The sequence below is a fragment of the Phoca vitulina genome, unplaced genomic scaffold (assembly GCF_004348235.1).
Source record: "Phoca vitulina isolate PV1807 unplaced genomic scaffold, GSC_HSeal_1.0 scaffold82, whole genome shotgun sequence".
NCBI classification, from domain to species: Eukaryota; Metazoa; Chordata; class Mammalia; order Carnivora; family Phocidae; genus Phoca; species Phoca vitulina.
Window position 1 is genome coordinate 713719 of NW_022589785.1, and position 25309 is coordinate 739027.

Sequence of the window (25309 nt, forward strand, 5' to 3'; positions counted from 1 at the left end):
ACACAGACACAGACCACCCTCCCTCCTGTGTCCAGCTACACGTTAGGCTTGTGGCTGCTAGGCAGATACCCCATTACTCCTGAGGGGCACACGAACACTTACAGTCCATCCCAGAGAGACTCAAGTGGTGGAATCTTTGAGTCCTTGATCTCTTTGCCTCTCAGAGAACACTCCTCTTACTTTGCTTTTACCCTGGTAGTGCCCACCTTTTACAAGTAACCATTTTGATTGGTTTCTGTTTTATCTTTGCTGTTGTTTTTTCTTGCAAAATTAGCCAATTCACACATGCACACAGAGTTCCTTTCTCTCCCACACCAAAGGTAGCATACTGTTTATATTCCTCTGACACTGGTGTTTTGCACTTAGAAATGTATTTTGAGAGTCACGCCATGTCCAGTTTCACAGAAGTCTTCCCGGTTCTCTCTCCACAACAGCCCAGTGCTCCTTTCTGTGTGCATTCTGTAGTTCATCCCAGAGTCTGCTGTGGGTGGGCATTTGGGCTCCTCCTGATGGTGGTACTATAAGCATAACACTGAGCCACGGGCAGGATGGTGGTCTCGGGGAGGATGAAGGGCCAAGCACACCCATCTCGCTCAGACATCTCCAGTCAAGCAATGGACTCATTCTGAGGAATTGCATTTGGCCCCTAGACTGGGATGTTGATATTTAGAAATGGGGAAAGAAAAAAACCCCTTGTAGGAATTTAGCATTTGGGCATCATTACAGATGGGTTGGCAGAATCACTCACTCTATTCCCCAGACACTCTTACCCCATGTGGAACCTCTGCCTCTGGGCCAGGCTTCTGTTAAGGTGTTTGCTTTTGTAGGAGGAGCTTACAATGCTGAGACAGAAGCTAGAAAAATCGGAGAAGTCACGGAATGAACTCCGGCAGAATGCAGACCTGCTAGAGAGCAAGGTACCCCATCCCTCCTGTGTGGGGTCCCTGTGGGGGGTGAGGTCTGTTGATGGGGGAGGTGATGATGCACCTGACACTGTGCTAAGTGCTTTACAAGCCTCCTCAAAATAACCCTGTGGGGGTATGCTGTCCTTGTCCCCATTTTGCAGAGGAGACTGAGGCTCTGAGATATTAGGTCTCTTCCCAAGGTCACACAACTAGCATGTGTAGCACTGAGATTCAAACCCATATCATTTGACTCCAAAAGGAAGAATTTCTAACATAAGTCACAAAAGTACAAATCACGAGGAAAAAATTGACAAATTTGACTATATTAAAGTAATCAACTTCTGTTTATCAAAGCATAAAATGAAGAGACACCACATACTGGGCCATGAAATTTGCAACACATATAACTGGCAAAGAGTATTTGGACATGTAAAGAAAAACCCTCCAGTAGGAAAAAAAAAATGGGCAAAAAGAGGAATCGGCAAGTCCCAAGAGGGGAACTCTTGTTTCAAGAGTTCCAATGTCCAGGAATTCAAATGGCCAGGAGACTCATGAAAAGATGCTCAAATTAACTAGCAATCAGGAAATGCAAATTAACACCACAATAGGTACCGTTTCGCACCTCGAATTGGCAAGATCCAAGTCTGAGGTAGCCATGTGTTGGCAAGAATGTATAGCAGCAGGAATTCATATGCTGTTGTGGAGATGTAAATTGATCTCTTCACTCTTGAGCAACTTAACCGTGTCTCTGAAAGTTGATCCTGTCCGTACACTGTGCTCTACCAATTCCATTTTGGGTATATATGCTAGAGAATCTGTCTCACTTACGTAAGAAAAGGTGAGAAGAAGTATAGAGGAGTGGCCTTGTCATGTTGAAAAAAATGTAAATACATTGGAGTCTATCAATAAGAGAATGGATGAACACATTTTGTTAGATTAAAAATCGAGTTGCCAAAAGTAAAAATGAATACAGAGGCAGGAAAACTATGGCCCACAGGCCGAACCCCATTGACCACCTGTTTTGTTTTTTGTAAATAAAGTTTTATTGGCACACAGCCATGCCCTTTTATTCATATGTAGTCCCTGGTAGTTTTCATGCTACCCTGGCAGAGCTGAGTAGTTGTCACAGAGACTCTATGATCTACAAAGACTAAAAATATTTACTGTCTGGCTCTTTATAGAAAACATGTCCTGGCTCTTTAACTAGAGATACATGAATCTACATGGATTGCCCTCGAAAACGTAACACTGAAGAAAAATGATTGAAGTTACGAAAGAATCCTTACAATATGTTATTGGATATATTACCTTTTAAGTATGCAGGACAGTACTGTCTATGGAGTGGGGCATCTGCTGTGTGGTTATGGTGTGAAGATATTTCATGGGAATCATAACACCAAGTTCGGGGTGGTGGTCCCCTCTGGGGGTGGAAAGGACACGTGATTGGAGATTATATCGGGGGGCGAGAGTATGACCACTTTGCTAATATCTTCTGTCCTTAGTTGGGTATTGAGTTCACAAGCTGGGGATGAGGACAGAAGCCAGACGGTCCCTGCCCCCAAGGGAACTACTGCAAATTCCAGATTCCTAAACAAATTCATAGAGTATAACATGGTGGGGGAACTGTGGGTAGATCAAGGAAGAGCTGTTCACAGAAACTTGCTGTTCCCCTTAGTTTTTCAGGGCTGGGACTCTAGTAAGTCACTCGCGTAGGGCATGAAATTTAAAGGGGTGCCCAAAACTCAGCAAGATAAATCATATTTCAATGCAGGATCTTTTAAAATGTAAATTGATGCAAAAAAAAAATCCATGATGAGCCAAATATCAAAATTTCAAATAAACGCAGGACTGGTGGGCCAGGATTAAGGTGAGGCAAGTAAGGCAATCGGCACAGTGGGATCCTGTCTTTATTTAAATTTTTGATGTTTTATTCATCGTGGATTTTTGGCATTAATTTTGACTTTCTTAAATATTTCATTAGAATGTTATTTATCTTGGTTTCTGAGTTTCTTGGCACTCCCTGAAATTTTGCGCCCAGGGTGAGTGCTGTGCCCATCTCATCCTTAGTCCCAGCTGTCATTCAGAGCCCTGGGTAGCTCACAGGGTCCTGCTGAAGCTCAAAGGAAGCCCAGTTATTCACCCAGTCAATAAATACAGATGAGCACCTCCCATGTACCAGGCATTCAGCTGGCCACCTCGAATCCAGCTAGGGAGAAGGCAAAATCCCTGTCCTCACAAGGTCCCCAGGCCAATCAAGGGAGACAGACCACAAGTAAATAAACAAGCAAACTACTTTTGGATGGTCAAGTGCTATAGATATTAAGCAGAGGGAGGTGACAGTCGGGGGCGGGGGGCCATTTTTTGCCTAAGTGGTCCAGGAAGGCTTCCATGAATTGAGATGTTTGTCTAGTGGTGAATCATTTGGCGTCGCCATCTATGTGCAGATCTGGGGAAAAAGAGTAGAAGTGGCAAGTGCAAAGGTCCTGAGGCAACATGGGATAATATTTGTCAGTTTAGAGCAAAACTGGAGCTTTCCACACCTGTGAGCCCATGGTGCTATTATTACCAGTAATATTGCTTGGTTTTATATGAGGGTAGTGGTGGCTATAATTGAGTTCATGATCAAGCCAACAGAACAAATTCTCCTTCCTCTGTTGACAGCCCAAGCTGAGCCTGGTTGGCTCATGTGGGGACATGGAATGAAGTTTGGGGTGGGGGCTATCTCTTTTCCACCCCTTCTCATTCCCCTTATAGTTGTGTCCACTCTCCCCACCAGAGGTTCTCTGTCCAACTCCCATGGACAAGGAAGAGGCAGTGACTCCTGGAAGGGACAGTCACAGCACATAGAGTTAGGTGAGGCTGGCGGAAAGGCTTCACCATGGGTCTATGCCCTCTTGGGGAAAATACTGTAAAGAGGAAAGGAAATAACACTCAAGTACCGCCCCCCCCCATCCCCCAGTCTCATTCAAGTCTCTAGAGAGCATGCAGCCTGACCTGTCTTGCAGGACATAGCAATGGTAGAGCAATAGAAGCGAGAAATCAGAGAGCTGTGCGTGGGTTGGGAATATCGGTGACTTCCCCGTAGAAACTCCTTCCCACTGAGCTGACATTTGATACAGTAATTCATCACCAACTGTCAAGTCAGACTTGGGGACTTGGGGTGCCTCAGCTGCCAGGGGAGACTGGAGAGAGTAATGAGGTGAACATCATTAGCATCTAGCGCTACAGCTTACACAGCACTGGGAGAAGGAAGGGAGGGGGCCGGGCTTCTGAGACCCGAACCAAGCATTCAAAGTGTCAGCACCCACAGAATATTCTACTCAGGTTCTTTGTGTCTCTGTATTGTACATGGTTATGAAAAGACGTACAGGGCCTGGTAAAAATAAGATAAAATTTAAAAAGCTAAGAAAGTCAGAGCAATGGAAAATAAGAGTTGAAGAGCATATCAGACCAGAGGAAGACTTAGGAAATAGAAATTTACCGTGAGCCTTAGACTCACTCTCACTTCACAGACTTTGCATGGGCTGTGCCTGCCACCGTTCTCACCTGATTAATGCCTGGTCATCCCTTTTCACCCAGTTTAGGTGGTACTTCTTCCAAGAAGCCTCTGTTAACAGTTTGTAACCCTTAGCTTCGTTAAGGATGGGTCGGGCCCATCCTTGTGCTTCCTGTCACTGGGCCTTGTGCTTCCTTGTGCTTCCTGTCACTGCACTGATGGGTGTGTCCTAACCCCGCCCTGGTGTGCCTGTGTCCCAGCTAGAGGGCGAGGCCCTAAGGGCAGGGGTGTGTCTTTGCTCATCACAGTGGCCCAGCCCCTGGCACAGAAAAGGCACCGGATGGGTGAATGGAGCCGTGAGAGGTAAACTGAAATGTTGACACTGAGCTTCCTAGCAACCAAAGCAAAGAGGGAAGCAAGATATTCCAAAGACATGTTGTCCCCAGGTTAAACACACTCATGCATGCACATGCACGTGCACACACACACACACACACACACACACACACCTGTTGCTTGAGATAATACTAATTTTCTCTGGTATTGAGATATTAGAGAAGTTTCTTGTAGGAGTCCACATGAAAAGGGGCACTAAGTAACCTGGCAAAGTACAACCTCAGTAATGTGTGTATAGTAAATAGAAGAGGGGATCTATAGGAATGCTTTTGCAGACATCGTCTTGAACTGCAAGGCAAGGGCATGATATCAATTCCCTAAAAAATTCAACTAGTAGGCAAAGCAGAGCTTTATTCAGGAATCACATTTAGGTGGACTGAGTGTTATGGTTTCTTCTTCCTTCTACCCGGGTTCTCTCCCCACCCCTTCTTCTTCCTTCTTTTTATATTAAGGTCCAACATACAAAAAAGTGCACACCTCGTAAGTATACAGCTCAATGAATTTTCACAAATTGAACACACCAAAGCAATCAACACCCGTATGGAGACACAGAACATTCCCAGCTCCTTCCAAAGCCCCCCTCGTGGCCCTTTCAGCCACTACCCTCCAAGGATAACCACAAAACAGACTTCTAGCAATATAGATTAGGTTTTTTTTTTTTTTTCCTATTTTTGAACTTTTCCTAGATGCAGTCAAATGTGTGTAGCTATTTGTGTGGTTTCTTTCATGTGACATTGTTTGTGACAATCATCCATGATGTGGGTGGTTGTGGCTTGTTCATTGTCAACTGCTGTATACTATGCCATCATGTATATGGAGCACTATTGATCCATTCTACTCTAAATGAGCATTTGGTTGTTTCTGGCTTTGAACTGTCATGAATAAGCCTGCTGTGAACATCCTTCCACCTGTGTTTTGGTGCACATACCATACACTTTCTATTAGGAATGCACTCGGGGTGGCTGGGTGATGGACACTGGGGAGGGTATGTGCTATGGTGAGCGCTGAGAATTCTGTAAGACTGATGAATCACAGACCTGTACCCCTGAAACAAATAATATATGTTAACTAAAAAAAAAGGAATGCACTCAGAATGGAATTGCTAGGTTTTAAGTTCTTTCTATATTGGGTTTTAATTGATACCGTCAAATACTTCACTCAACTTTATGTATCAGTTGACCCTCCCACAGCAGTGGGTGAGCATTCCAGTTGCTCCACACCCTTACCAGCACGTGGTATTGTCCTTTCCATTTAACGATTTTGTTGGGCGTGCGTTAATCCCACATGGTGATTTTAATTTGTGCCTTTTCACATGTGTTTGGCTATTTGTTATCCTCTTTGGTCAAAGAGGTCTTTCAAGCCTTTTGGCCATTTTCTACTGCTTTTCTTATTGATCTGTAACAACTCTTTATATACTGTGGATATAAGTTCAGTTGTTGGGTATATGTGGCACAGGTCTCTTCCTCTCCTCTGTGGCTTGCCCTTTTGGATGCAGTAATTGGAAGATTTATTTTTTGAAGTCCCGAGTCTCTTCAGACCTGCCAGAGCACTAAGAAGAGGTCAAAGGACTCCAGAACTCCCAAACCTATATCAATGGCAATAGATAGACTTCTTTGGTTTCATTCTGTATTTTACTGATTCCCAGATGCACACTATTTCCCACCTGTCTGCATCTCTGTAATTGTGATGCATCTTGACAATCACTGGCATCTTACACTAAAAATTAGTAGCACTTTCTTTTCTTATGTTCCATAATGGATCATCTTATCATCAGAGGCTGCTGAGATTTGGTGAAATGTAGCAACCTGGGGCCCAAGTAAGATTTTATTTGAAGAAAGGTCTTTAATTCTTTCCCCTCCACCAAAAAAGCTACTTTGATTTTTCTTTTTTTTTTCTTTTTACCAGTTGCTTTTATACGTTATAGAGCATCCGAATCACCTGGAGGGAGCCATATACCATGTAGCTTCCCCATCCCATCTCCTGAGGATTTGACCCAGGAAGGAATCTTGGGAGAGGGGCAACCTTCATTGTTTCTTTTTAACGAGCCCGGAGGTGAATCCGATGCAGAGTAATGCCATGTAAGAGCAGTGGTTCTCATACTCGAAAGTGTGTCGCAATCCCCTGGAGGATGTGTTAGAATAGAGTGTGCTGCTCCCCAGCCCTAGAGATTCTGAGTCAGTAGGTGTGGGGAGGCCCCGGAGGTTCAGAATTTCTCCTGAGCTGTCAGGTGATACGGAACCTGCTGGTCTGGGAACCACACGTTAAGGAACAGGTAGAAGGTATGCGGTTTCTCCTTTCATTCGGTTCTACTTTCTTAGAAGAGTTTCTGTTGACAGCTGGGAGGCAGACAGTCCTTCGGGCCATGTATCATGAAGACACCCCTAGCCCCTTTCACAGCCTCTGCACCCCACCCACTTGTCTCTGTAGGAGGGGGGAAACAATTGATAGAAATGTTGCTAAAACATGTTGTGCCTCATCAGTGGAAACTCCATTTGACTAGGCTTATTAAAAAGACAACATTATTGCAAAATGATTTAAGTGCTTCATTTGCGAAGGAGCAGAAGAGATGAGACGCCTCCAGGAAGCTGGCTATAAATATTCTTCAAGCGTGCAAAATCTGCCTGGATGCAAAGTGGAGTTTTTTATTTTCACCGGAAAGCAGGTCTCTCTTCTTATAGGGATTTCCTATAAGGCTGTGGAAGCACATGGAGAAAAATGAGAATGGGGTGTTTTCTTCCCTCTCTGGAATATCTTCTGGGTTTTCCCGAAGACTTTATTTATAGCAAAAGACAGTCCTCTGGATGTCTGGTCTCATTAGCTTGAAAAGTTTCGTTTTTTTGGTAAGGAATGGCTGAGAGAGAATCCACTGGGATCCAGCAGGACACGGTTTAGGTTGGAAAGTGTATTTGCAAAGAGCTGGGGAGTTTGGCCCTGGCTAGTCACGAGCGTGGCCAGCAGGAGCTTATCTCTAGGAGGGAAGGGAAGTAACTTGCCAGGGGTGATGTGGTCAAGTGGTGACTGAGTCTAGATCATATACTAGACTCAGTCTTCTGACTCTTAGTTCCCTGCACAGCACTGTGCCTCTGGGGACTGGATGTGGCGGCTCTGTCATCTCCAGGAGAGTAGGACAGCCTGGGTGCCTCGGGATATTAGGGTCTCTTGAGCCTTAGCTTCTGGGACATGCTGGGGAGAGTGTACTTCCAGCAGAAAGCTAGCTGCCGAGGTTCTGTGGCCAAAGTGTGGGCATAGTCACAGATGACCACCGTGGACTTAGCTAAGACCCCACAAAGGAGTGCACAGCTGGAATGTTCTGCATGCCTCAGTTTCTCCATATAAAAATGGGGCCATCATGTCTTCTCTGCCTATTTTGTAATGCAGATGAAAAAGCTAGTGGAACTGGACGAGTTAAGGGATGGATATGTTGACCTGACCTGGTGTGTCTGGTGCGGGAGCAGAGGGTGGATCAGGGCGGCTGGCTTGGGCCCTCGCTGCCACAGGACGGTGGGCCAGTTCTTCCAGTGTCTGAGCTTCCGTGTCATTAATAGGGACATGGTGACCGTGATGGTTCCATACTCTTTTTTTTTTTTTAAAGATTTTATTTATTTATTTGACAGAGAGAGCAGGGACACAAGCAGGGGAGTGGGAGAGGGAGAAGCAGGCTTCCCGCCGAGCAGGGAGCCTGATGTGGGACTCGATCCCAGGACCCTGGGACCATGACCTGAGCCGAAGGCAGACGCTTAATGACTGAGCCACCCAGGCACCCTCCATACTCTTCTCCACAGGGTGGTATGAAGGCTGCATATAAAGTCTCATACACAGCACGTCTTCACACATCACCACCACCACTAACATATATGTGATTGCATCTTAGCTCTTTCTGTACCCCTCAAAGCACTCAATGCCAACGAAAGGAAGAAATGAAATCACGTTGGATTGAGTAATTAAAGTACTATTTAATGAGCAACGTGTTTGTGCCGGGTGTCGCGACGCATCCCCTTTACCTGCTTTGTCTCATTTTACCTTCCCATCAAACTGCCAGGAAGGTATGATTAGTACCCCTGTGCTCTAGAGGGGGACAGTGAGGACCCAGAGAGGGGAAGTGATTTGTTCAATATCACACAGCTGGTGAGTAGCAGCACTGGGCTTTGACCCTGGGTCCGGGCTGACTCCAAACAGGCAGTGAGAGATGAGCAACAGTTCCTTGGACTGGGAATCAGGTCAGGGAGTGGCTCATCCTTAGCTGAGCTGGAGCCGGCCAGGTGACTTAAGGAGACATTCCAGGTGGAGGGCACAGCAAGAACAGGGACAGAGGGCGGGGACCTGGGCTGGCCCCTGCAGTCCTGGTGGTTGGAGGGTCTCATGTGCACGGGGAGGTTATGGAGTGGGGTCAGTCCCTGAAGCTGGCCCAGATCACAGGAGCTGGGAGCATCTTGGTAGAGGTTTGAATGCTATCCTGAAAGGGGGGCGGCTGGACCAAAACACATTTTCAAGATGGGATATGTGGGGGCCAGCATCCGAGGGGTTATTTCCTCTTTAGGGGGGTGCTATGGCACTTCGAAGACCCCTTCCAAAGCTCATGGAAGCCCCTCTCCCCCCAAGGCCAGTCGGTGAGGTGTCATCCCCATGTGTCCTGCTCTGAGGCATGACATTGCTCCCAACGTGGCCCTGTGGCCCGTTCCCACTGACACGCCAGAGGCTGTCAATTCTCCCTTCCTCCTTGGCTCTCGCATACATTATTATGCATTCTTTGAGCCCCCAAGAGGCATTTTGACGGTCTCTGGAGCCAGGCTGCCTCGGTTCACATCGAGCTCTGCCGCTGGCTGGCTGGGCGTCGGCACCCTGGTGCCTCAGTACCTACCTCTCCGTGTTTCTCAGAAGGTTCTGTGTGTTACCCTCTGCCAGGCCCGTGGGTGAGCACTTTCTGAGTAGTGACGATTAAGGTAACAATTAACCATCACTTAGTAGCAGGTGCTGGGAGAGAAATACACAGGGTGGTGCTTGAACTGGTGCCCAGAATGAGTCTCTGGGGAACCCTGGAGCCCACCACTAAGCTAGAGAATTGTTCTGAATTTCCCCTAATGACCGAGACAGCTCTGAGGGCAGATGCCGTGAGATTGAAGCCATGGCTTAATCTCCTTGACAAGCAAACAGCATACCAGCCAACCGGCTCTGCAGTCGGACACACCCTTTGCCTATTGATTCATACACCCCCCCTTTTTCTGATTTTATTTTCCATTTTCTCTCTTAATCACCCAGGTTGCAAGGATGGGGCTTCCCTTCCACCAGGGGTCCATAAAGCTCCCTTTGGGCATGGCCCCGCAGGTTGTTGTTCATCTTGCCTTTGAGCCCCATGCATCTGGCTCTTTCACTCCCCGTCCCCCACCCATTACTTCCAGGTCTGCTCCCAGGTGCACTGCTGACCCCCAGGGGCCTGGGGTGGGAGATGGAGTCAGATGGTGGACGTGGGGACAGGACGGCGCTGTAATTATGAGTCAGGACCTGGGATTCAGGCTGTCCGAGCTGGACTCCCCGTAGGACCTATCCACCGTGACCTTGAACAAAATCATTTCACGACTCAATGCCTCAGTTTTCTGTTCTGTGAACAGGGAATGACAAAAATGTCTCTCCCCAGCATTCAGTGAGCTTTTTCTTCTGCAAGGGCTTATAATGAACCAATTCTTTTCGTCAAATTGAAACGTACTGGGAAGACCATGAAAGGCTACTGCTTGCTCTCTGTAGATAAGATCATTTGGGGAGTTTTGAGAGCTCTTGAATATAAGAGCCAAGGACAAGGTTGAGCTAAGACACATGGGTGCCCTACATGTGGTTTTATCTCCCCAGCTCAGCAGGGGGATCCTTGGAGGCAGGGCCTCGCACACAGTTGGTGCTCACGTAATGAATGACAAGTGACAGTGACAGCCCAGAGGGTCCCATGTGTGCTCAGCATTTAATGTCCATCAACATTACTTGTTACTCACTGTTTCTCTCAAACTGCAAATGATGCCAGTGAGCAGGATAGATATTATTTCTATTTGACTCCATGCAAAATGTACCGCAAATTCATTCATTTCTATCCCCTTCTCTTTGACAGATCTTTGGAGTCATTGTCCCTAAGGAGAAAGAGAATTTCTGATGATTTGGCTTAGGTGGTGGATCTAGGGAGGTTTTCGGAATAATTTCTAGTTAATTGGTCCTTGAGTAATCTGCAAGGATCCTTCTGGGTTTGCCAACCAGGCTCTCCTCTCGTTAAATTGGTTTTCGTTTTATATTCACCTAATAGCTCTGGGCATGGTGCCCACCCCTCACCTCTATGGATAAAGCCCGTGGGCCCCGAAATGTAGGAAGGGAGAGGGGTTGGTGGGGACAGGGACAGATCGGGGGCTACTTGTCTCTGTGAAAAGCATCTGTCATGTCCCTAATTTGAAAGCATTAATTATCCTTTGGGCTCTAGACTTGGGTTGTGTAGAACTCAAAATTAATGCATTAAATTAATTTTGTGCTCCCTTTGCTCAGGCTGATTAGCACAGATTAAATTTCACACTAATTGGCTAAGGCAGGGAGAACACAATCCTGCTGATCTCGGGGATGGGGAGGCGGGGGGTGAGGGGCGTGATCTGGGGCATCCCTGGATTGCTCTAGCCCGTATTCATGCCCACCGCAAATGATCATTTCCCCAGAGGCAGTGTTGCTGTGTACCTATAAGTAAGCCAGTCTAACCCATCTCAAGCCAAGCGGGAAGCCAAGATTAGGAAGAGATTCTGGCAATTTCTAGGGCAGTAATTCTTAAACTTGGTTGTGCTTATGAATAACCATGGAGTGTGTTGAAATTCAGATCCCTGGGTCCCACCGAAGATTACGGTGGTGTGGGCATTCTGGGAATCCTGGGCTCCACATTTTAACGACCATCCCAGGGGACTGCAAAAGTGTTTCCCCAGAGCACATTAAAGGTACCAGCATAAGGAACAGCAACAGGAAGCGCCACCCCAGAGACCGCCAGGACCGCCCTGGGAGAGAGAGCCCCTGGTTTGTGAAGTGGCGACCGTTACCTGGACAGGAGGCATCTGGGTTCAAGTCCCAGTTCTGTCACTCACTTGCTATGTGACTTTGGAATGCTCCCCCCTAAGCCTCCTGTTTTTCCCTGTTTCAATTGAAATGCGCATTTCGGTCTGAGCCCTCACTGGTGTGTTCACCAAGATGGGTAGCCAGTGGGCTGGAGGAGGGGCAAAAAAAATGTGGGCGGCATAGAATGTTCTAGAGCAACAACCCTTGTTTTTGTAGCTCAATTTTGGGGGTCTGTTTTTAAAAGATATTTATTTGGTTTTGTGTTTTGCCGATGACAAAAGTGGTTAAAAAATCAACAGTACAGAAATGCATCACAAGGAAATTGGAATCCCCTGTGAGCCCACCCTTCTAGGAAAAAAAAAAATCCCTATTAACAGTCTGGGAGTGCCTTTTTCTGTGCAAGTACAAACAAAACAAAAATGGGAACATGCCAGACATTCTATTCTGCAACTTTGCTTTTTTCCCCCTGCCCTGTTGGCAATATATCTTGGGGACTTTTTTTTTTTATCACATCAAAATGTATAGATCTTCATCCTCCTTCTTCATGGGGCAGAGGAATGATTTTTGAGACCGCCTGTGACCAGCTCGGGAGGACAGCTGGATTCCATGCTGGAAGGACCACTTAGCGTCTGTGACAACACTCCCCAGTCGCTTCTCAGTACCACGCACTGGGTCTGATGGGAAAGGGAAGTGTTTAGGCATCTTCATGCACAACATCTATGGCATGAGATGGGAATGCCAGAAGGACAATAGACGTTCCCCGATGCAGTACATTTTACAGCTCAGGCGACCACAGCCCCAGAAAGGAAGAGATTCGTCCAAGGTCACAGAATATGTTAGTGGTTGTGTTTGGACTTGAACTCTGTACCTTCTATTTTTTTTTTTTTTTTCTTTTCCTTCCCTGTATCTTAACCACTGCCCTCCACGGAGGGAGGCTCCGTTTCCCGAACGACCCTTCTGTGTCAGGTCATTTCTGAGCCTCTTAGTCATAAACAGTCCACGTATATCTGTTTCTCTCCTCACTTGCTTTGGCATATCCTTGAACCTGGAAGGCTGCACTTTGGAAAAATTACAGCCCAGAAGCCTTGACCCATCTGGTATCTGTAGTTGGTTGTTGATGGGGATAAAAAAGTCAGTGCAAGTGGGAATTCATTAAAAGAGAGGTGTTTTTATTTTTTGCCTCGAAACAGGACTGCCTTAACTCACTGTATTTCTGAGGTAGGACCACAGCCCGTAGAGTGTGAGCACCTGACTCCAGACCCACTTCTTCCTTTCTTAAACCATACCCCTAATGCATGACTACGTGATTTCCACTTTTGATCTCATTAAAGCAGAACAAATGGCAAAGTAGTTTGATTACAGAAGCCTAATTTTTTATTGTTTTTTTCCCATAGTTTTTGCACCTGCAACTATTTGAAAAATAAATGTATTTGAATTAGAATTTTAAGAGTTTTTCTTTTTTAAAGATTTTATTTATTTGACCGAGAGCGAGACAGCGAGAGAGGGAACACAAGCAGGGGGAGGGGGAGAGGGAGAAGCAGGCTTCCCGCTGAGCAGGGAGCCCGATGCAGGGCTCGATCCTGGAACTCCAGGATCATGACCTGAGCCAAAGGCAGATGCTCAACCAACTGAGCCACCCAGGCGCCCCCACAGAGAGGTTTTCTAGCTGAGGGCATTCCTATGTGGTGGGCACCTGTGTGTCTTACTGAGGGGAGCCTGCTGGGAGCAAAATGGCTCGCTTAGGTAAGGAGAGTTTCTGCTAGAACAACTTTCTTTTTCTTTTTTTATTTTTTTTATTGTTATGTTAATCCCCATACATTACATCATTAGTTTTAGATATAGTGTTCCATGATTCATTGTTTGTGCATAACACCCAGTGCTCCATGCAGAACGTGCCCTCCTCAATACCCATCACCAGGCTAACCCATCCTCCCACCCCCCTCCCCTCTAGGACCCTCAGTTTGTTTTTCAGAGTCCATCGTCTCTCATGGTTCTTCTCCCCCTCCGATTTCCCCCCCTTCATTCTTCCCCTCCTGCTACATTCTTCTTCTTCTTTTTTTCTTTCTTAACATATATTGCATTATTTGTTTCAGAGGTACAGATCTGAGATTCAACAGTCTTGCACAATTCACAGCGCTTACCAGAACACATACCCTCCCCAGTGTCCATCACCCAGTCACCCCATCCCTCCCACCCCACCCCCCACTCCAGCAACCCTCAGTTTGTTTCCTGAGATTAAGAATTCCTCATATCAGTGAGGTCATATGATACATGTCTTTCTCTGTTTGACTTATTTCGCTCAGCATAATACCCTCCAGTTCCATCCACGTCATTGCAAATGGCAAGATCTCATTCCTTTTGATGGCTGCATAATATTCCATTGTATACATATACCACATCTTCTTTATCCATTCATCTGTTGATGGACATCTTGGCTCTTTCCACAGTTTGGCTATTGTGGACATTGCTGCTATAAACATCGGGGTGCACGTACCCTTTCGGGTCCCTACTTTTGTATCTTTGGGGTAAATACCCAGGAGTGCAATTGCTGGATCATATGGTAGCTCTATTTTCAACTTTTTGAGGAACCTCCATACTGTTTTCCAGAGTGGCTGCACCAGCTTGCATTCCCACCAACAGTGTAGGAGGGTTCCCCTTTCTCCGCATCCCCGCCAACATCTGTCATTTCCTGACTTGTTAATTTTAGCCATTCTGACTGGTGTGAGGTGGTATCTCATTGAGGTTTTGATTTGGATTTCCCTGATGCCGAGCGATATTGAACACTTTTTCATGTGTCTGTTGGCCGTTTGGATGTCTTCTTTGGAAAAATGTCTGTTCATGTCTTCTGCCCATTTCTTGATTGGATTCTTTGTTCTTTTGGTGTTGAGTTTGATGAGTTCTTTATAGATTTTGGATACTAGCCCTTTATCTGATATGTCATTTGCAAATATCTTCTCCCATTCTGTCAGTTGTCTTTTGGTTTTGTTGACTGTTTCCTTTGCTTTGCAAAAGCTTTTTATCTTGATGAAGTCCCAATAGTTCATTTTTGCCCTTGCTTCCCTTGCCTTTGGCGATGTTTCTAGGAAGAAGTTGCTGTGGCTGAGGTCGAAGAGGTTGCTGCCTGTGTTCTCCTTTAGGATTTTGATGGACTCCTGTCTCACATTGAGGTCTTTCAACCATTTGGAGTCTATTTTTGTGTGTGGTGTAAGGAAATGGTCCAGTTTCATTCTTCTGCATGTGGCTGTCCAATTTTCCCAACACCATTTGTTGAAGAGACTGTCTTTTTTCCATTGGACATTCTTTCCTGCTTTGTCAAAGATGAGTTGACCATAGAGTTGAGGGTCCATTTCTGGGCTCTCTATTCTGTTCCATTGATCGATGTGTCTGTTTTTGTGCCAGTACCATACTGTCTTGATGATGACAGCTTTGTAGTAGAGCTGGAAGTCCGGAATTGTGATGCCGCCAGCTTTGCTTCTCTTTTTCAACATTCCTCTGGCTATGCGGGGTCTTTTCTGGTTCCATACAAATTTTAGGATTATTTGTTCCATTTCTTTGAAGAAAGTGGATGGTATTTTGATGGGGATTGCATTGAATGTGTAGATTGCTCTAGGTAGGATTGACATCTTCACAATATTTGTTCTTCCAGTCCATGAGCATGGAACGTTTTTCCATTTCTTTGTGTCTTCCTCAATTTCTTTCATGAGTATTTTATAGTTTTCTGAGTACAGATCCTTTGCCTCTTTGGTTAGATTTATTCCTAGGTATCTTATGGTTTTGGGTGCAATTGTAAATGGGATCGACTCCTTAATTTCTCTTTCTTCTGACTTGTTGTTGGTGTATAGGAATGCCACTGACTTCTGTGCATTGATTTTATATCCTGCCACTTTACTGAATTCCTGTATGAGTTCTAGCAGTTTTGGGGTGGAGTCTTTGGGATTTTCCACATAAAGTATCATATGCTAGAACAACTTTCTAAATTGAGTACTTACTCTGTGCCAGCCCTGTGCTAAGCTTTATGTGGATGATCTCCTTTAATTCTCAAAACAATTCTATTAAGTTATCCCCTACCCTCTAAAGTTGAGAAAACTAAGGATCAGGTGGGCATCCTGCCGGGTTCACAGTCACACAGCTGGTGAGTGATGGGCCAAGAATTCTAGCACATCAAGACCAGTAAAAATCTGACATCCACGCTCTTAACCACCTCATCACACTGAGAGCTGATGATTTGTCCACGGGTGGTCCTGTGGAGGGAGCCTGGGGGGAGAAGGGTTGGCGGCCCCCCACGAGTGACCCTGTTGTAACTCCAGATTGTAATTCCAGATTGCTGAGTTGACCACAGAGCTCGCCGACGAGCACTTCAAAGGGGACGTGGCCTGCCAGGTGCTGGAGAGTGAGCGGGCAGAGCGGCTACGCGCCTTCCGGGAGGTCCAGGAGCTGAAGGTGAGTGGTCCCCAGGGGGTTGCGGGGGTGTGTGGCTTTGGCTGAGCAGGGTGGCTGGGAGTGGTTGGGCCTGCCCCCCTCCCCATCTGCTCGCATGTGGGAGCAGTAAGCCTAAGCAAGATGCGCTGGTTTACAGACTCCCATGTTCAAGGTCCTGGAGGACATTTGGGTCTTCCTAAGGCTTGGCCTTGGAGGTGCCCTGAATGAGCACCATGCAAGGGCTAGACAGTCCCTGGCTCTGGGGGCACCATGGGGCGGAGGGGGTGGACGGTGAGGCCCAGGCTCTATCAAGCTCCAGCTTGACACGTCAAGGCCTTTCTTCCAGAGCAAGTATGAGCAAGTCCAGAAGAATTTGGGAGAAGTGCAGAAGCAGTTGGAAGAAGCCCAGCAGAAAATTCAGTTGAATGACTTGGAAAGGAGCCACACTGGAGGAGGTGAGCAGATTGGGACTCTTGCAGTTAGACGTGGGTGGAAAATGCCTTTTGTTCCATTCATTCATTCATTCATTCATTCATATACACTGAGCCCTTACTATGCTCTAGACACTGATTTAACGGCTGACACTTCGGCAGAGCACACGGGCACAGCCCTTCCCTCCCAGAGCTTCCGATCTAATGCAGACATGGAGCAGAGAACCCAACAGTAGTCCGAATAGCAAATTATCAACATGACAGGTACACTTTAGTAAGAACGCAAAGAATGATTAAAAAAAAAAAAGGCTCTGGGGCAAGGCACCTTTATAATTATATGAATATTTTTCATATAAATTTTGAGCAAGGCATTTCACTATTTAAAAGCAGAATCGATGAAATTGCATTGCTGGGTTTGAATCTAGACTCCGTCTCTTACCAGGTGGGTGGCTTTGGGCCAAGAAATGTGTGCCTCAGTTTGCTCATCTTTGGAATGGATGTTGTCAGAGGTGATTGATGGGAAGTGTTTAGCCATGTTCACGGCAACCTTACTGTTACTCCTAATAGTAGTAATAGCGGGGTCGTTATCTGGGTTCGTAAACTCTGGAGCAGAGACTACTACCGTCCCCATTTAAAAGTGGTGTCCGGCACTCAGTAGTTACTGGAGAGAAGGCGAGGCCCCTGAGTCGCTCAGCGATAGGTACGCTCCAGAGAGCTGGGGCTTTCCGGTGATGCCCAGCTCACACAGTTGCCTGGAGACCCACATCTCATAGGTTCCAGCTGCATGGTGACATCTCTGTCAACTCCTCTCCCCAGCCTAAGTGAGTCAGGTGAGAAGAATGTCCAGAGCGTCTGTCAGCTTTTGTACAACGTTGACATGGTTCCTTCGGTGCCCCCAGGGGATTCGTGCCCTAGAAACGTCAGGGACACTCAAAGAAATGGAAGTCAGGAGGCGGTGAAGAGGCAAAGTGCATTGGCTTTTTGCTCTGCTCTTGCTTCCCCTCATCCTGGCTACCCCCAGGGCGGGCATTCACCAGGGGAGCTTGGGATTCTCTGGGACGCGGCACCCAACGAAGGAAGGTAGAGGCAGCAAGGGGGAAATGGGTTCACCCAGACCCGGGGGGGTGGGACAGCCCAGCTTCCCCAGGGACCGTGGGTCCCAGTTCCATCCTGATGTAATTGATGGCCCAGTTTGTTTCTCTCTGGGAAGAGCTGGGAGCTGAAAGGGAGCGGGGAGGTGTGCTTAGCTCCTGAGCACTATTAGTCACAATGCTAGATAGGCTCTCAGCCCTGGATGCTCATTCCAGGAAGCCAAATCCACAAATATTTTGTTTTCCATTATGAAAGCAATACATACTCATTACAGAAAATTTCTAAAATATAGGAAAGTTGAAAGGAGCCATAAAACACTTTAATCACACCACAGCAAGGCCACCACGACCTCCTCGATGGCTCAAGCTGGAGTATCAATTATTAAAAACCTGGCTGTTTTTCCACCATGCATGGTTAAGTGTTTGGAGAGGACCTTTTATGGTATGCAGCCAGCACTGTTGGGCCCTGCATTCCAGAAATTTGCAGTAGACATGGGGAGGTCAGATAAATCCAGGAAAAATGGATAATGAAGGGCTGAATTATATGTATGGATTAAGACTGCCCCCCACCCCGGGGAGGGACATTGGAGGTGGAAATCAGCCTCGAAGAACGGAGAACGGTTTCCTCATCTGCTCATGCTAACCACTCCTACCCCTTGCTGTGTGGCACATCATAGTGCAGAATACGTGTAAAGCTGCACAAATGCTTTCTGCTTTCTCTTCCTTTTGTAGATGCTTGCTATTTGAGGTTTTTTTTTTTTTTTTTTTCCTGGTGGGGAGACAGGATCCTTTTTCTGCCACAATATGATTTATCTTGGTGGAAACTTGAACAAGCTCTAACTCCTTACAATTTTATCATCCTCTTTGGGTTTGTTATGTGGGAATTCCTCTTGGGGTCACCTCCTCTAAGACTTCAGTCCTACCATCTATGTAAGCATTCATCCACCTTCCTTCCATCCATCCATGTACCCAACTTTCCATCCATCCATCCATCCATCCTTCCTTCCATCCATCCACCCATCCATCCTTCCATCCATCCATCCATCCATCCATCCATCCATCCATCCATCCTTCCATCCATCCATATACCCACCTTATCCTTCCATCCATCCCTCCACCTATCCAGTGAAAGTTATGAAGCATTTATGATATACCGGGCATTGTAGTAAGTCCCTCAGACACAATCATGAACAAAAACGTTTCCTGTTTTTATGAGTTTGGGTTCTCTTCTGGATTTCCATAGCTTCCTTTATGAGAGCTCTGATCATCCTAGGTTGGGGCTGTCTTTTTTTATGTTTGTCTTCCGTACTAGATTCTGCTGGAAGAGTGGTCCCAGTGCGTGGTATGCAGTAGTGTGCTCAGTGGGCATTTCAGTGCATGGGAGATGGAACAATGTATGACGGATGGGTGGATGGAGAGATGGAGGGATGTATGGATAGATGGAGGGATGTATGGATGAAGAGATGGATGGATGGAGAGATGGATGGATAGATGGAGAGATAGATGGAGAGATAGATGGATGGAGATGGATGGATGGATGGATGGATGGATGGATGGAGAGAGGAATGAAGTGGATGGTCACTATCTTCAGTTGCCCACATGTTTCCCACAGCTCCATGACCTTAAGGGACATTGTAATAGAGTAATCTAAAGATATCATAACCTGGTCTAGCCCATTCTATTCAGTCATATAGTTTTCATCACACCAGCAAGTGATTTTTTCTATTTTTACTGAATCAAGGGATTGTTCTTTTATCTCATAGAGATATCTTGGGACCAATGTTTCTGTTGCTATGCATTCAGTAGACCCTTTAATTATTGTTCATTGATTTATTTGTTAATTAATTTAGCCAGCAGTCACTGCTTACGTACTGTCACCCAATGTAGTTGGCCAGTAAGATGATTCTAGTTGGTGAACTTGTTTCAACATGTATGGGGGAAACTTCTGTGTGTAGTGGATGCTTCTAGAGGGTATTGAGGATCTACAAATGACTGAAACAGCTCTCCTGACCTAGAAGGTTATGGAATTTCCTTGGAAAAAGAAAAGTATGTATATGCTTGTAGAGAAATTAAACTGTATAAGGCAACCGAGCTTCGAATAGTGAGCAGCCAATAATTTAGACAGCTAGAGGTGGTCAAGACAGGCTGCCTGGAAGAAGTGTTTGTTTGTTTGTTTTTAATTTGGACTTAAAGCAGAATTTCTTAACCTGAAGTCCAAGGTCAGGCCTCAGGAGCTCCATATTGAGAAATTGTGTGCAAAGAGCTAAGAAAGTGTGAGAGAACCACCCTCATTCACCTCGCCTCTCCTCCTGGTTCCCCCACCCCCGACTTTGTTAAATAGCAGATGAATGGCAAATTCACTTCGACTGTGCTCAGATGGAGAACGAGTTCCTCAGGAAGCGTCTGCAGCAATTCGAGGAGAGGTTGGACTCAGAGCTGACATCCAGGAAAGAGCTGGAGCAGAAGGTAAGAGGTTGTAGCTAGTCTGGGTCCCCAAAGTGTCAGATTGGTCAGGTTCTTGGCAGCACTGTTCAAAGTATTGGCCAAATCTGGGGAGGGAGAAGGAGGGCACCCCCATTTCATGTTTTTCCACCTCCACTGTGGGAGATGGGAAACAGTTTGTCTACATGTGGGTGTTGTACACGGGGAAAGAATACTCTGGAATAAAGAGTCTTGGGTCTTGGACCTCAGATCTTTCTCCTCTGTAAAATGATTGCAATATGCCCTTAGGATTGTCCAATCTCATCCATCCCCTTTGCCTCTAATCTGCCACCTCCAACTCTCATCTAGACCAGAGCAACAGCCTCCTACTTGGTCTCCTTGCCTTCAGCCTCTCCCCTCACCCACCTGCCACACTGCAGCTAAGAGATCTTCCAGTCTCTTTGAGACCGTGTTGTTACTGCAAGTTTCCTTGAGTGCTTTGTAAATTTTGATTGTGAGTTCATCTTTAACACAACCCTCTTACTCCTGCACTACGGGAGCCCCAGGTAGTCTGTGTGGTGGAATGTTCCTTTTTCTTCCTCTGACTCTTTTTTTTTTTCTCATTAAACTTCTGTTTTAATGGGTCTCAAAATTCTGTGACAGATTTTTGATCAAGTTGTTTCCATTAAAAAGTACTGATTTTAAAAAGTAATAACTTAAAACTGCACACACACACACACAAAACAAATGGTCCACAAAACATTCTCCTTTCCTTCTGAAAGTTTTATGATGCATTGTTATCATTAACCAGTCTTTTACTATTAAACTTAAGTGGCCAATTGACACAAACAGTTCTGAGAGCATCCTTCCACCACTGATTGAGACTGGGGTGGCCGTTGTTGATATGGTTCCTTCCTCTGACTCTTATGGTGAATTTAGTTATTTTTGTGTCAATTGCTCTTACTTTTAAATTTTAAAAAACTTTGTATTGATTTTCATGGCAGTTCTATGTTTATAGGTTTGTGGGTGTTTTTCTCTAGAAGGAGCATTTTTGCACTATCTTCTACAGCAGCCCCTGAGATTATGCAAAATTCTCTCCACTGCAGATTTTTGCAACATGAGCAAAGTGCCAATTCAAGCTCTCAACCCACCTGATACACAGACCTAGGGTTTTGATTTCTTATGGGAATACGTTCTCCTCCACCCAGAGCCAGCCTGGCACCAGGATTTCTGACCCCCTTCCAGGCTGGTGGGTAGAGCTTTTCCTACCCCCTCACTCCAAAGTGCAACACTTTGAGGGTCCTGACTTAATGCAGGGGTCTTCTCTCCAACCCCCACCTTCCATAGTCCCAAGGCTTTGTCTCTCTCAGGGCATTCAAACACAGCCATAATCCTTAGTGATATTTCTGGATCTTTTGGCTGCTCCTCTTCTCCCCCACCCTGGCTGCCAGAGCATCAGCATCTGCCATCATGGCTCTTGTTTTGTGTCCTTTGCATTTTGGATATCCTGAAATTTTCCTTCCTTTCTTGAAAGTGCAGCTGAACATTACAAAAATCAGGTATTTGTATCTAGATTCATCATTTTCTAGATGAATGTAGGCATAGTTTGGCCTTTGCCTGTTTTGCATGGTCTCCAACTACGCCTAGACTACATCTAACAAGCCTACACTCCAGCTAGTGGTGTGTTGGTAACTGGGCCTCTAAAAATAAACACCCCGATGTCCAGCATTTGCCAATTGCCAATTTCCACGGTGTAAATGTTTCCACTGGGGTCAATGTCAGCTTACCATTGTGAGAGTACAGGGTGTGGAATTAGGAAGAGAATCAGCTCTCATAACTGAGTGTACTGGCCCTAGCATGCTGAATCCAACCACACTCACTTGTTTAAAGCTCACAGCGAAATAGAGAGGAAGGTACCTTCCTACACATCCCCTGCTTAGACTATACACATGCATAGCCTCCCTCATCGTCAACACCCCCCACTGGAGTGACCCCCTCAATACAATGGCTGAACCTCTGTTAATGCATCATTATTACCCAAAGTCTATAGTTTACATTAGGGTTCACTCTTGGTGTTGTACATTCCATGGGTTTAGACAAATGTATAATGACATGGATCCTCCATTATAGTTTTATAGAAGAGTTTTGCTACCCTAAAAATCCTCTCTGCCTCAGCAGTTCATCCCTCCATCCTTTTGCCTTTTCCAGAATTTCATATACTTGGAATCATATGCTTTGTTGCCTTTTCAGATCGGCTTCTTTCACTTAGTTATAGACATTGAAGTTGCCTCTACATCTTTTCATGGCTTGATAGCTCATTTCTCTTGAGTGCTGAATAATATTCCATTTCCTGGATGGAACACAGTGTATCCACTCACCTACTGAAGACCATCTTGGTTGCTTCCATGTTTTGGCAATTGTTGAGTAAAGCTGAACTAAACATCCACGTGCAGGTTTTCATGTGGACAGAAACTTTCAACTCCTCTGGGTCAATCCCAAGGAGAACAATTGCTGGATCATATGGGAAGAGTGTGTTTAGTTTTGAAGAAACTGCTAAACTGTCTCGCACTGTGGCTGTCCCATTTTGCATCCCCACCAGCACTGAGAGCTCCTGTTGCTTCACGTCCTTGGCAGCATTTGGTGTTGTCTGTGTTCCCGATTTTGGCCAGTCTCATAGGTGCGTGGTGGTGTCTTGTTTTAATTCACAATTCCCTGATGCCCTATGACGTGGAGCACCTTTTCAGACTCTTATTCACTGTCTTTCTTCTTTGGTGAGCTGTCTTTTAAGGTCTTTGGCCCATTTTTTAATTGAGTTGTTTTCTTGTTGGGTTTTAAACATTCTTTGTATATTTTGGATAACAGTCCTCTATCAAATATGTTTTTTGCAAAAATTTTCTCCCAGTCCATGGCTGGCCTTTTCCTTTTCTTTCTTTCTTTTTTTAAAGATTTTATTTATTTGAGAGAGTGAGAGAAAGCACAAGCGGGGCGGCGGGGAGGGATAGGGAGAAGCAGGCTCCCCACTGAGCAGGGACCCCCCAATGTGGGGCTCAATCCCAGGACCCTGGAATCATGATCTGAGCCGAAGGCTGATGTTTAACTGACTGAGCCACCCAGGCACCCCTGTCTTTTCATTTTCTTGATAGTGTCTTTTGTGGGGCAGAAATTTTTAACTTTTAATGAAGTCCACCTTCTAAACTCTTTCTTTCATGGGTCATGCCTTTGGTGTATTTCTAAAAAGTCATTGCCAAACCCAAGGTCATGTAGGTTTTCACCCACATTATCTTCTGGGAGCTTCATAGTTTTGCATTTTACATATAGGTCTGTGGTCCATTTTAATTTAATTTTTGTGAAGGGCGTAAGGTCTGTGTGAAGATTCTTTTTTTTTTTTTTTGCATGTGGTTGACCAGTTGTCTCAGCATCATTTGTGGAAAAGACTATTTTGCTCATTGTATCACCTTTATCCCTTTGTGAAAGATCAAATGTCTATATCTCAGTGAGTCTATTTCTGGGCTCTCTGTCCTCTTCCCTTGCACTGCCTTAGTCTTCATCACCTCTGGGCCTTTGCACATACTGTTACCTTTTCCTAGAATATTCTCTCTCCCCGACCTGGATACCTCCAACTATCCTTACGATCTGAGCTTACGCGTCCTTCCCTCCAGAAAGTCTCCCCTGATACAGACTGGTTGGGTGCCCCTGAATTGTGTCCCCAAGTATAAACCTCATCATGATGTATTATAACATCTGCTTACTTCTTGGTCCCCCACCCCCATTAGTGATGAGCACCTTGAGAATTGAGGTCATATTTGCCTGTCCTACTGTTATACATATCTCCTCACTGCAAGAGAAAAGCATTGCATGACCACCTTGCAGAGGGGGGTCAGGGTGAGGTCACATGGGGTTTTATAAACAATGGAAGCTCAGGATCCTCCCTGGCAATGATGGTTTTAGTGGTCACTTCTAAGATGGACATTATTTTGTGATCCTCAAAAGCATCTGAGCTGTAGATAAACCCAACTGCAAGGAAACAGCAGAGTTCTTTAGTAACAAATTATAAAGGCGGGTCAGTTTCCCCCAAGGAAGGGGGGAGCTATGCATGCTGCATTAAAAAGTAATAAAGCTGCAACCTTTCTGAGCCGCAGAATCTAAGAAAACATCCCATTTGCCTTCAAATACTGAATTTAGAATTACAGGCTTCATTAACTCAGAGTTTTGCTTATTTAAAGAAATTCTTTAATGAGGCCATTTCTTCAAAGCAAGTGTGCTGAGTTGTTCTCTCTCCCAGATTTAAACTAGGACATTTGGGAGGGTTTTTTGCCTTGAGGAAGAGGCGAGAGGCTTTGCTTTTCTGTGTGTTTACGGTTATGTGTATTGCTGTGTCATTCGGCCCGTCGATGCCATTTGGCCCGTCGAAAGTGCCATTTATGGCCCTAAGCTTCAGAGCCTGTCTCGTGGGCAGATCCTCAAGATGCGCCATTTTGGCTGCTTCATGGCTAATCCCCACATGGCTCGGACATGTGATGCCCACAGATGGGGCTATTAATTACACAGGACCCACGGTGCTGTCGTGTTGAGGCAGGACATGTAAAGAATCTGTGGGCGCCTTAGCAGGACTATTATGGAGGCAAATTAAACACGACCCCAAGAGATGGATGGAATGGCCTCCATCTCCCCACTGAGCAGACAGGGTCAGAGAAGTCGCTTCCTCACGGTGACACGGGCAGAAAGCGGTCCAGTCCGGGTCTCTCCGGCTCCAGCACCTTCTCTCTCTCCGCCATGCTCACCTCAGGGATGGCACAGCTGCCTTAGAAGTAAAAAGTAGGAAGCCCGTTCAAGTGGCGACCGAGCCGGGTAATTCATTCTGTGACTCCCACAGCTCGGGGAGCTGCAGAGTGCTTACGAGGGGGCCAAGAAAATGGCCCATCAGCTGAAAAGGAAGTGCCACCATCTGACCTGTGACCTGGAGGACACCCGCCTCCAGCTGGAGAACCAGCAGAGCCGAAATCACGAGCTTGAGAAGAAGCAGAAGAAGTGAGTTACAGGTCACACCTGTCGCCCGGGGTTCTGGGGTGGGCTGCGTTGGTGCGGGGG

At 45.9% G+C, this 25309-nt stretch overlaps 1 protein-coding gene across 1 annotated transcript in view; it reads left to right on the top strand.

The window, feature by feature from the left end:
- Nucleotides 1-25309, top strand: part of MYO18B (myosin XVIIIB) — a 232537-nt gene that overhangs the window by 95575 nt on the left and 111653 nt on the right. The window contains exons 24-28 of the mRNA XM_032395173.1: nucleotides 828-917; nucleotides 16180-16299; nucleotides 16625-16733; nucleotides 20142-20266; nucleotides 25095-25249. Of these exons, the coding sequence (XP_032251064.1) occupies nucleotides 828-917; nucleotides 16180-16299; nucleotides 16625-16733; nucleotides 20142-20266; nucleotides 25095-25249 (599 nt within the window). The remainder of the gene's footprint in view (nucleotides 1-827; nucleotides 918-16179; nucleotides 16300-16624; nucleotides 16734-20141; nucleotides 20267-25094; nucleotides 25250-25309) is intronic.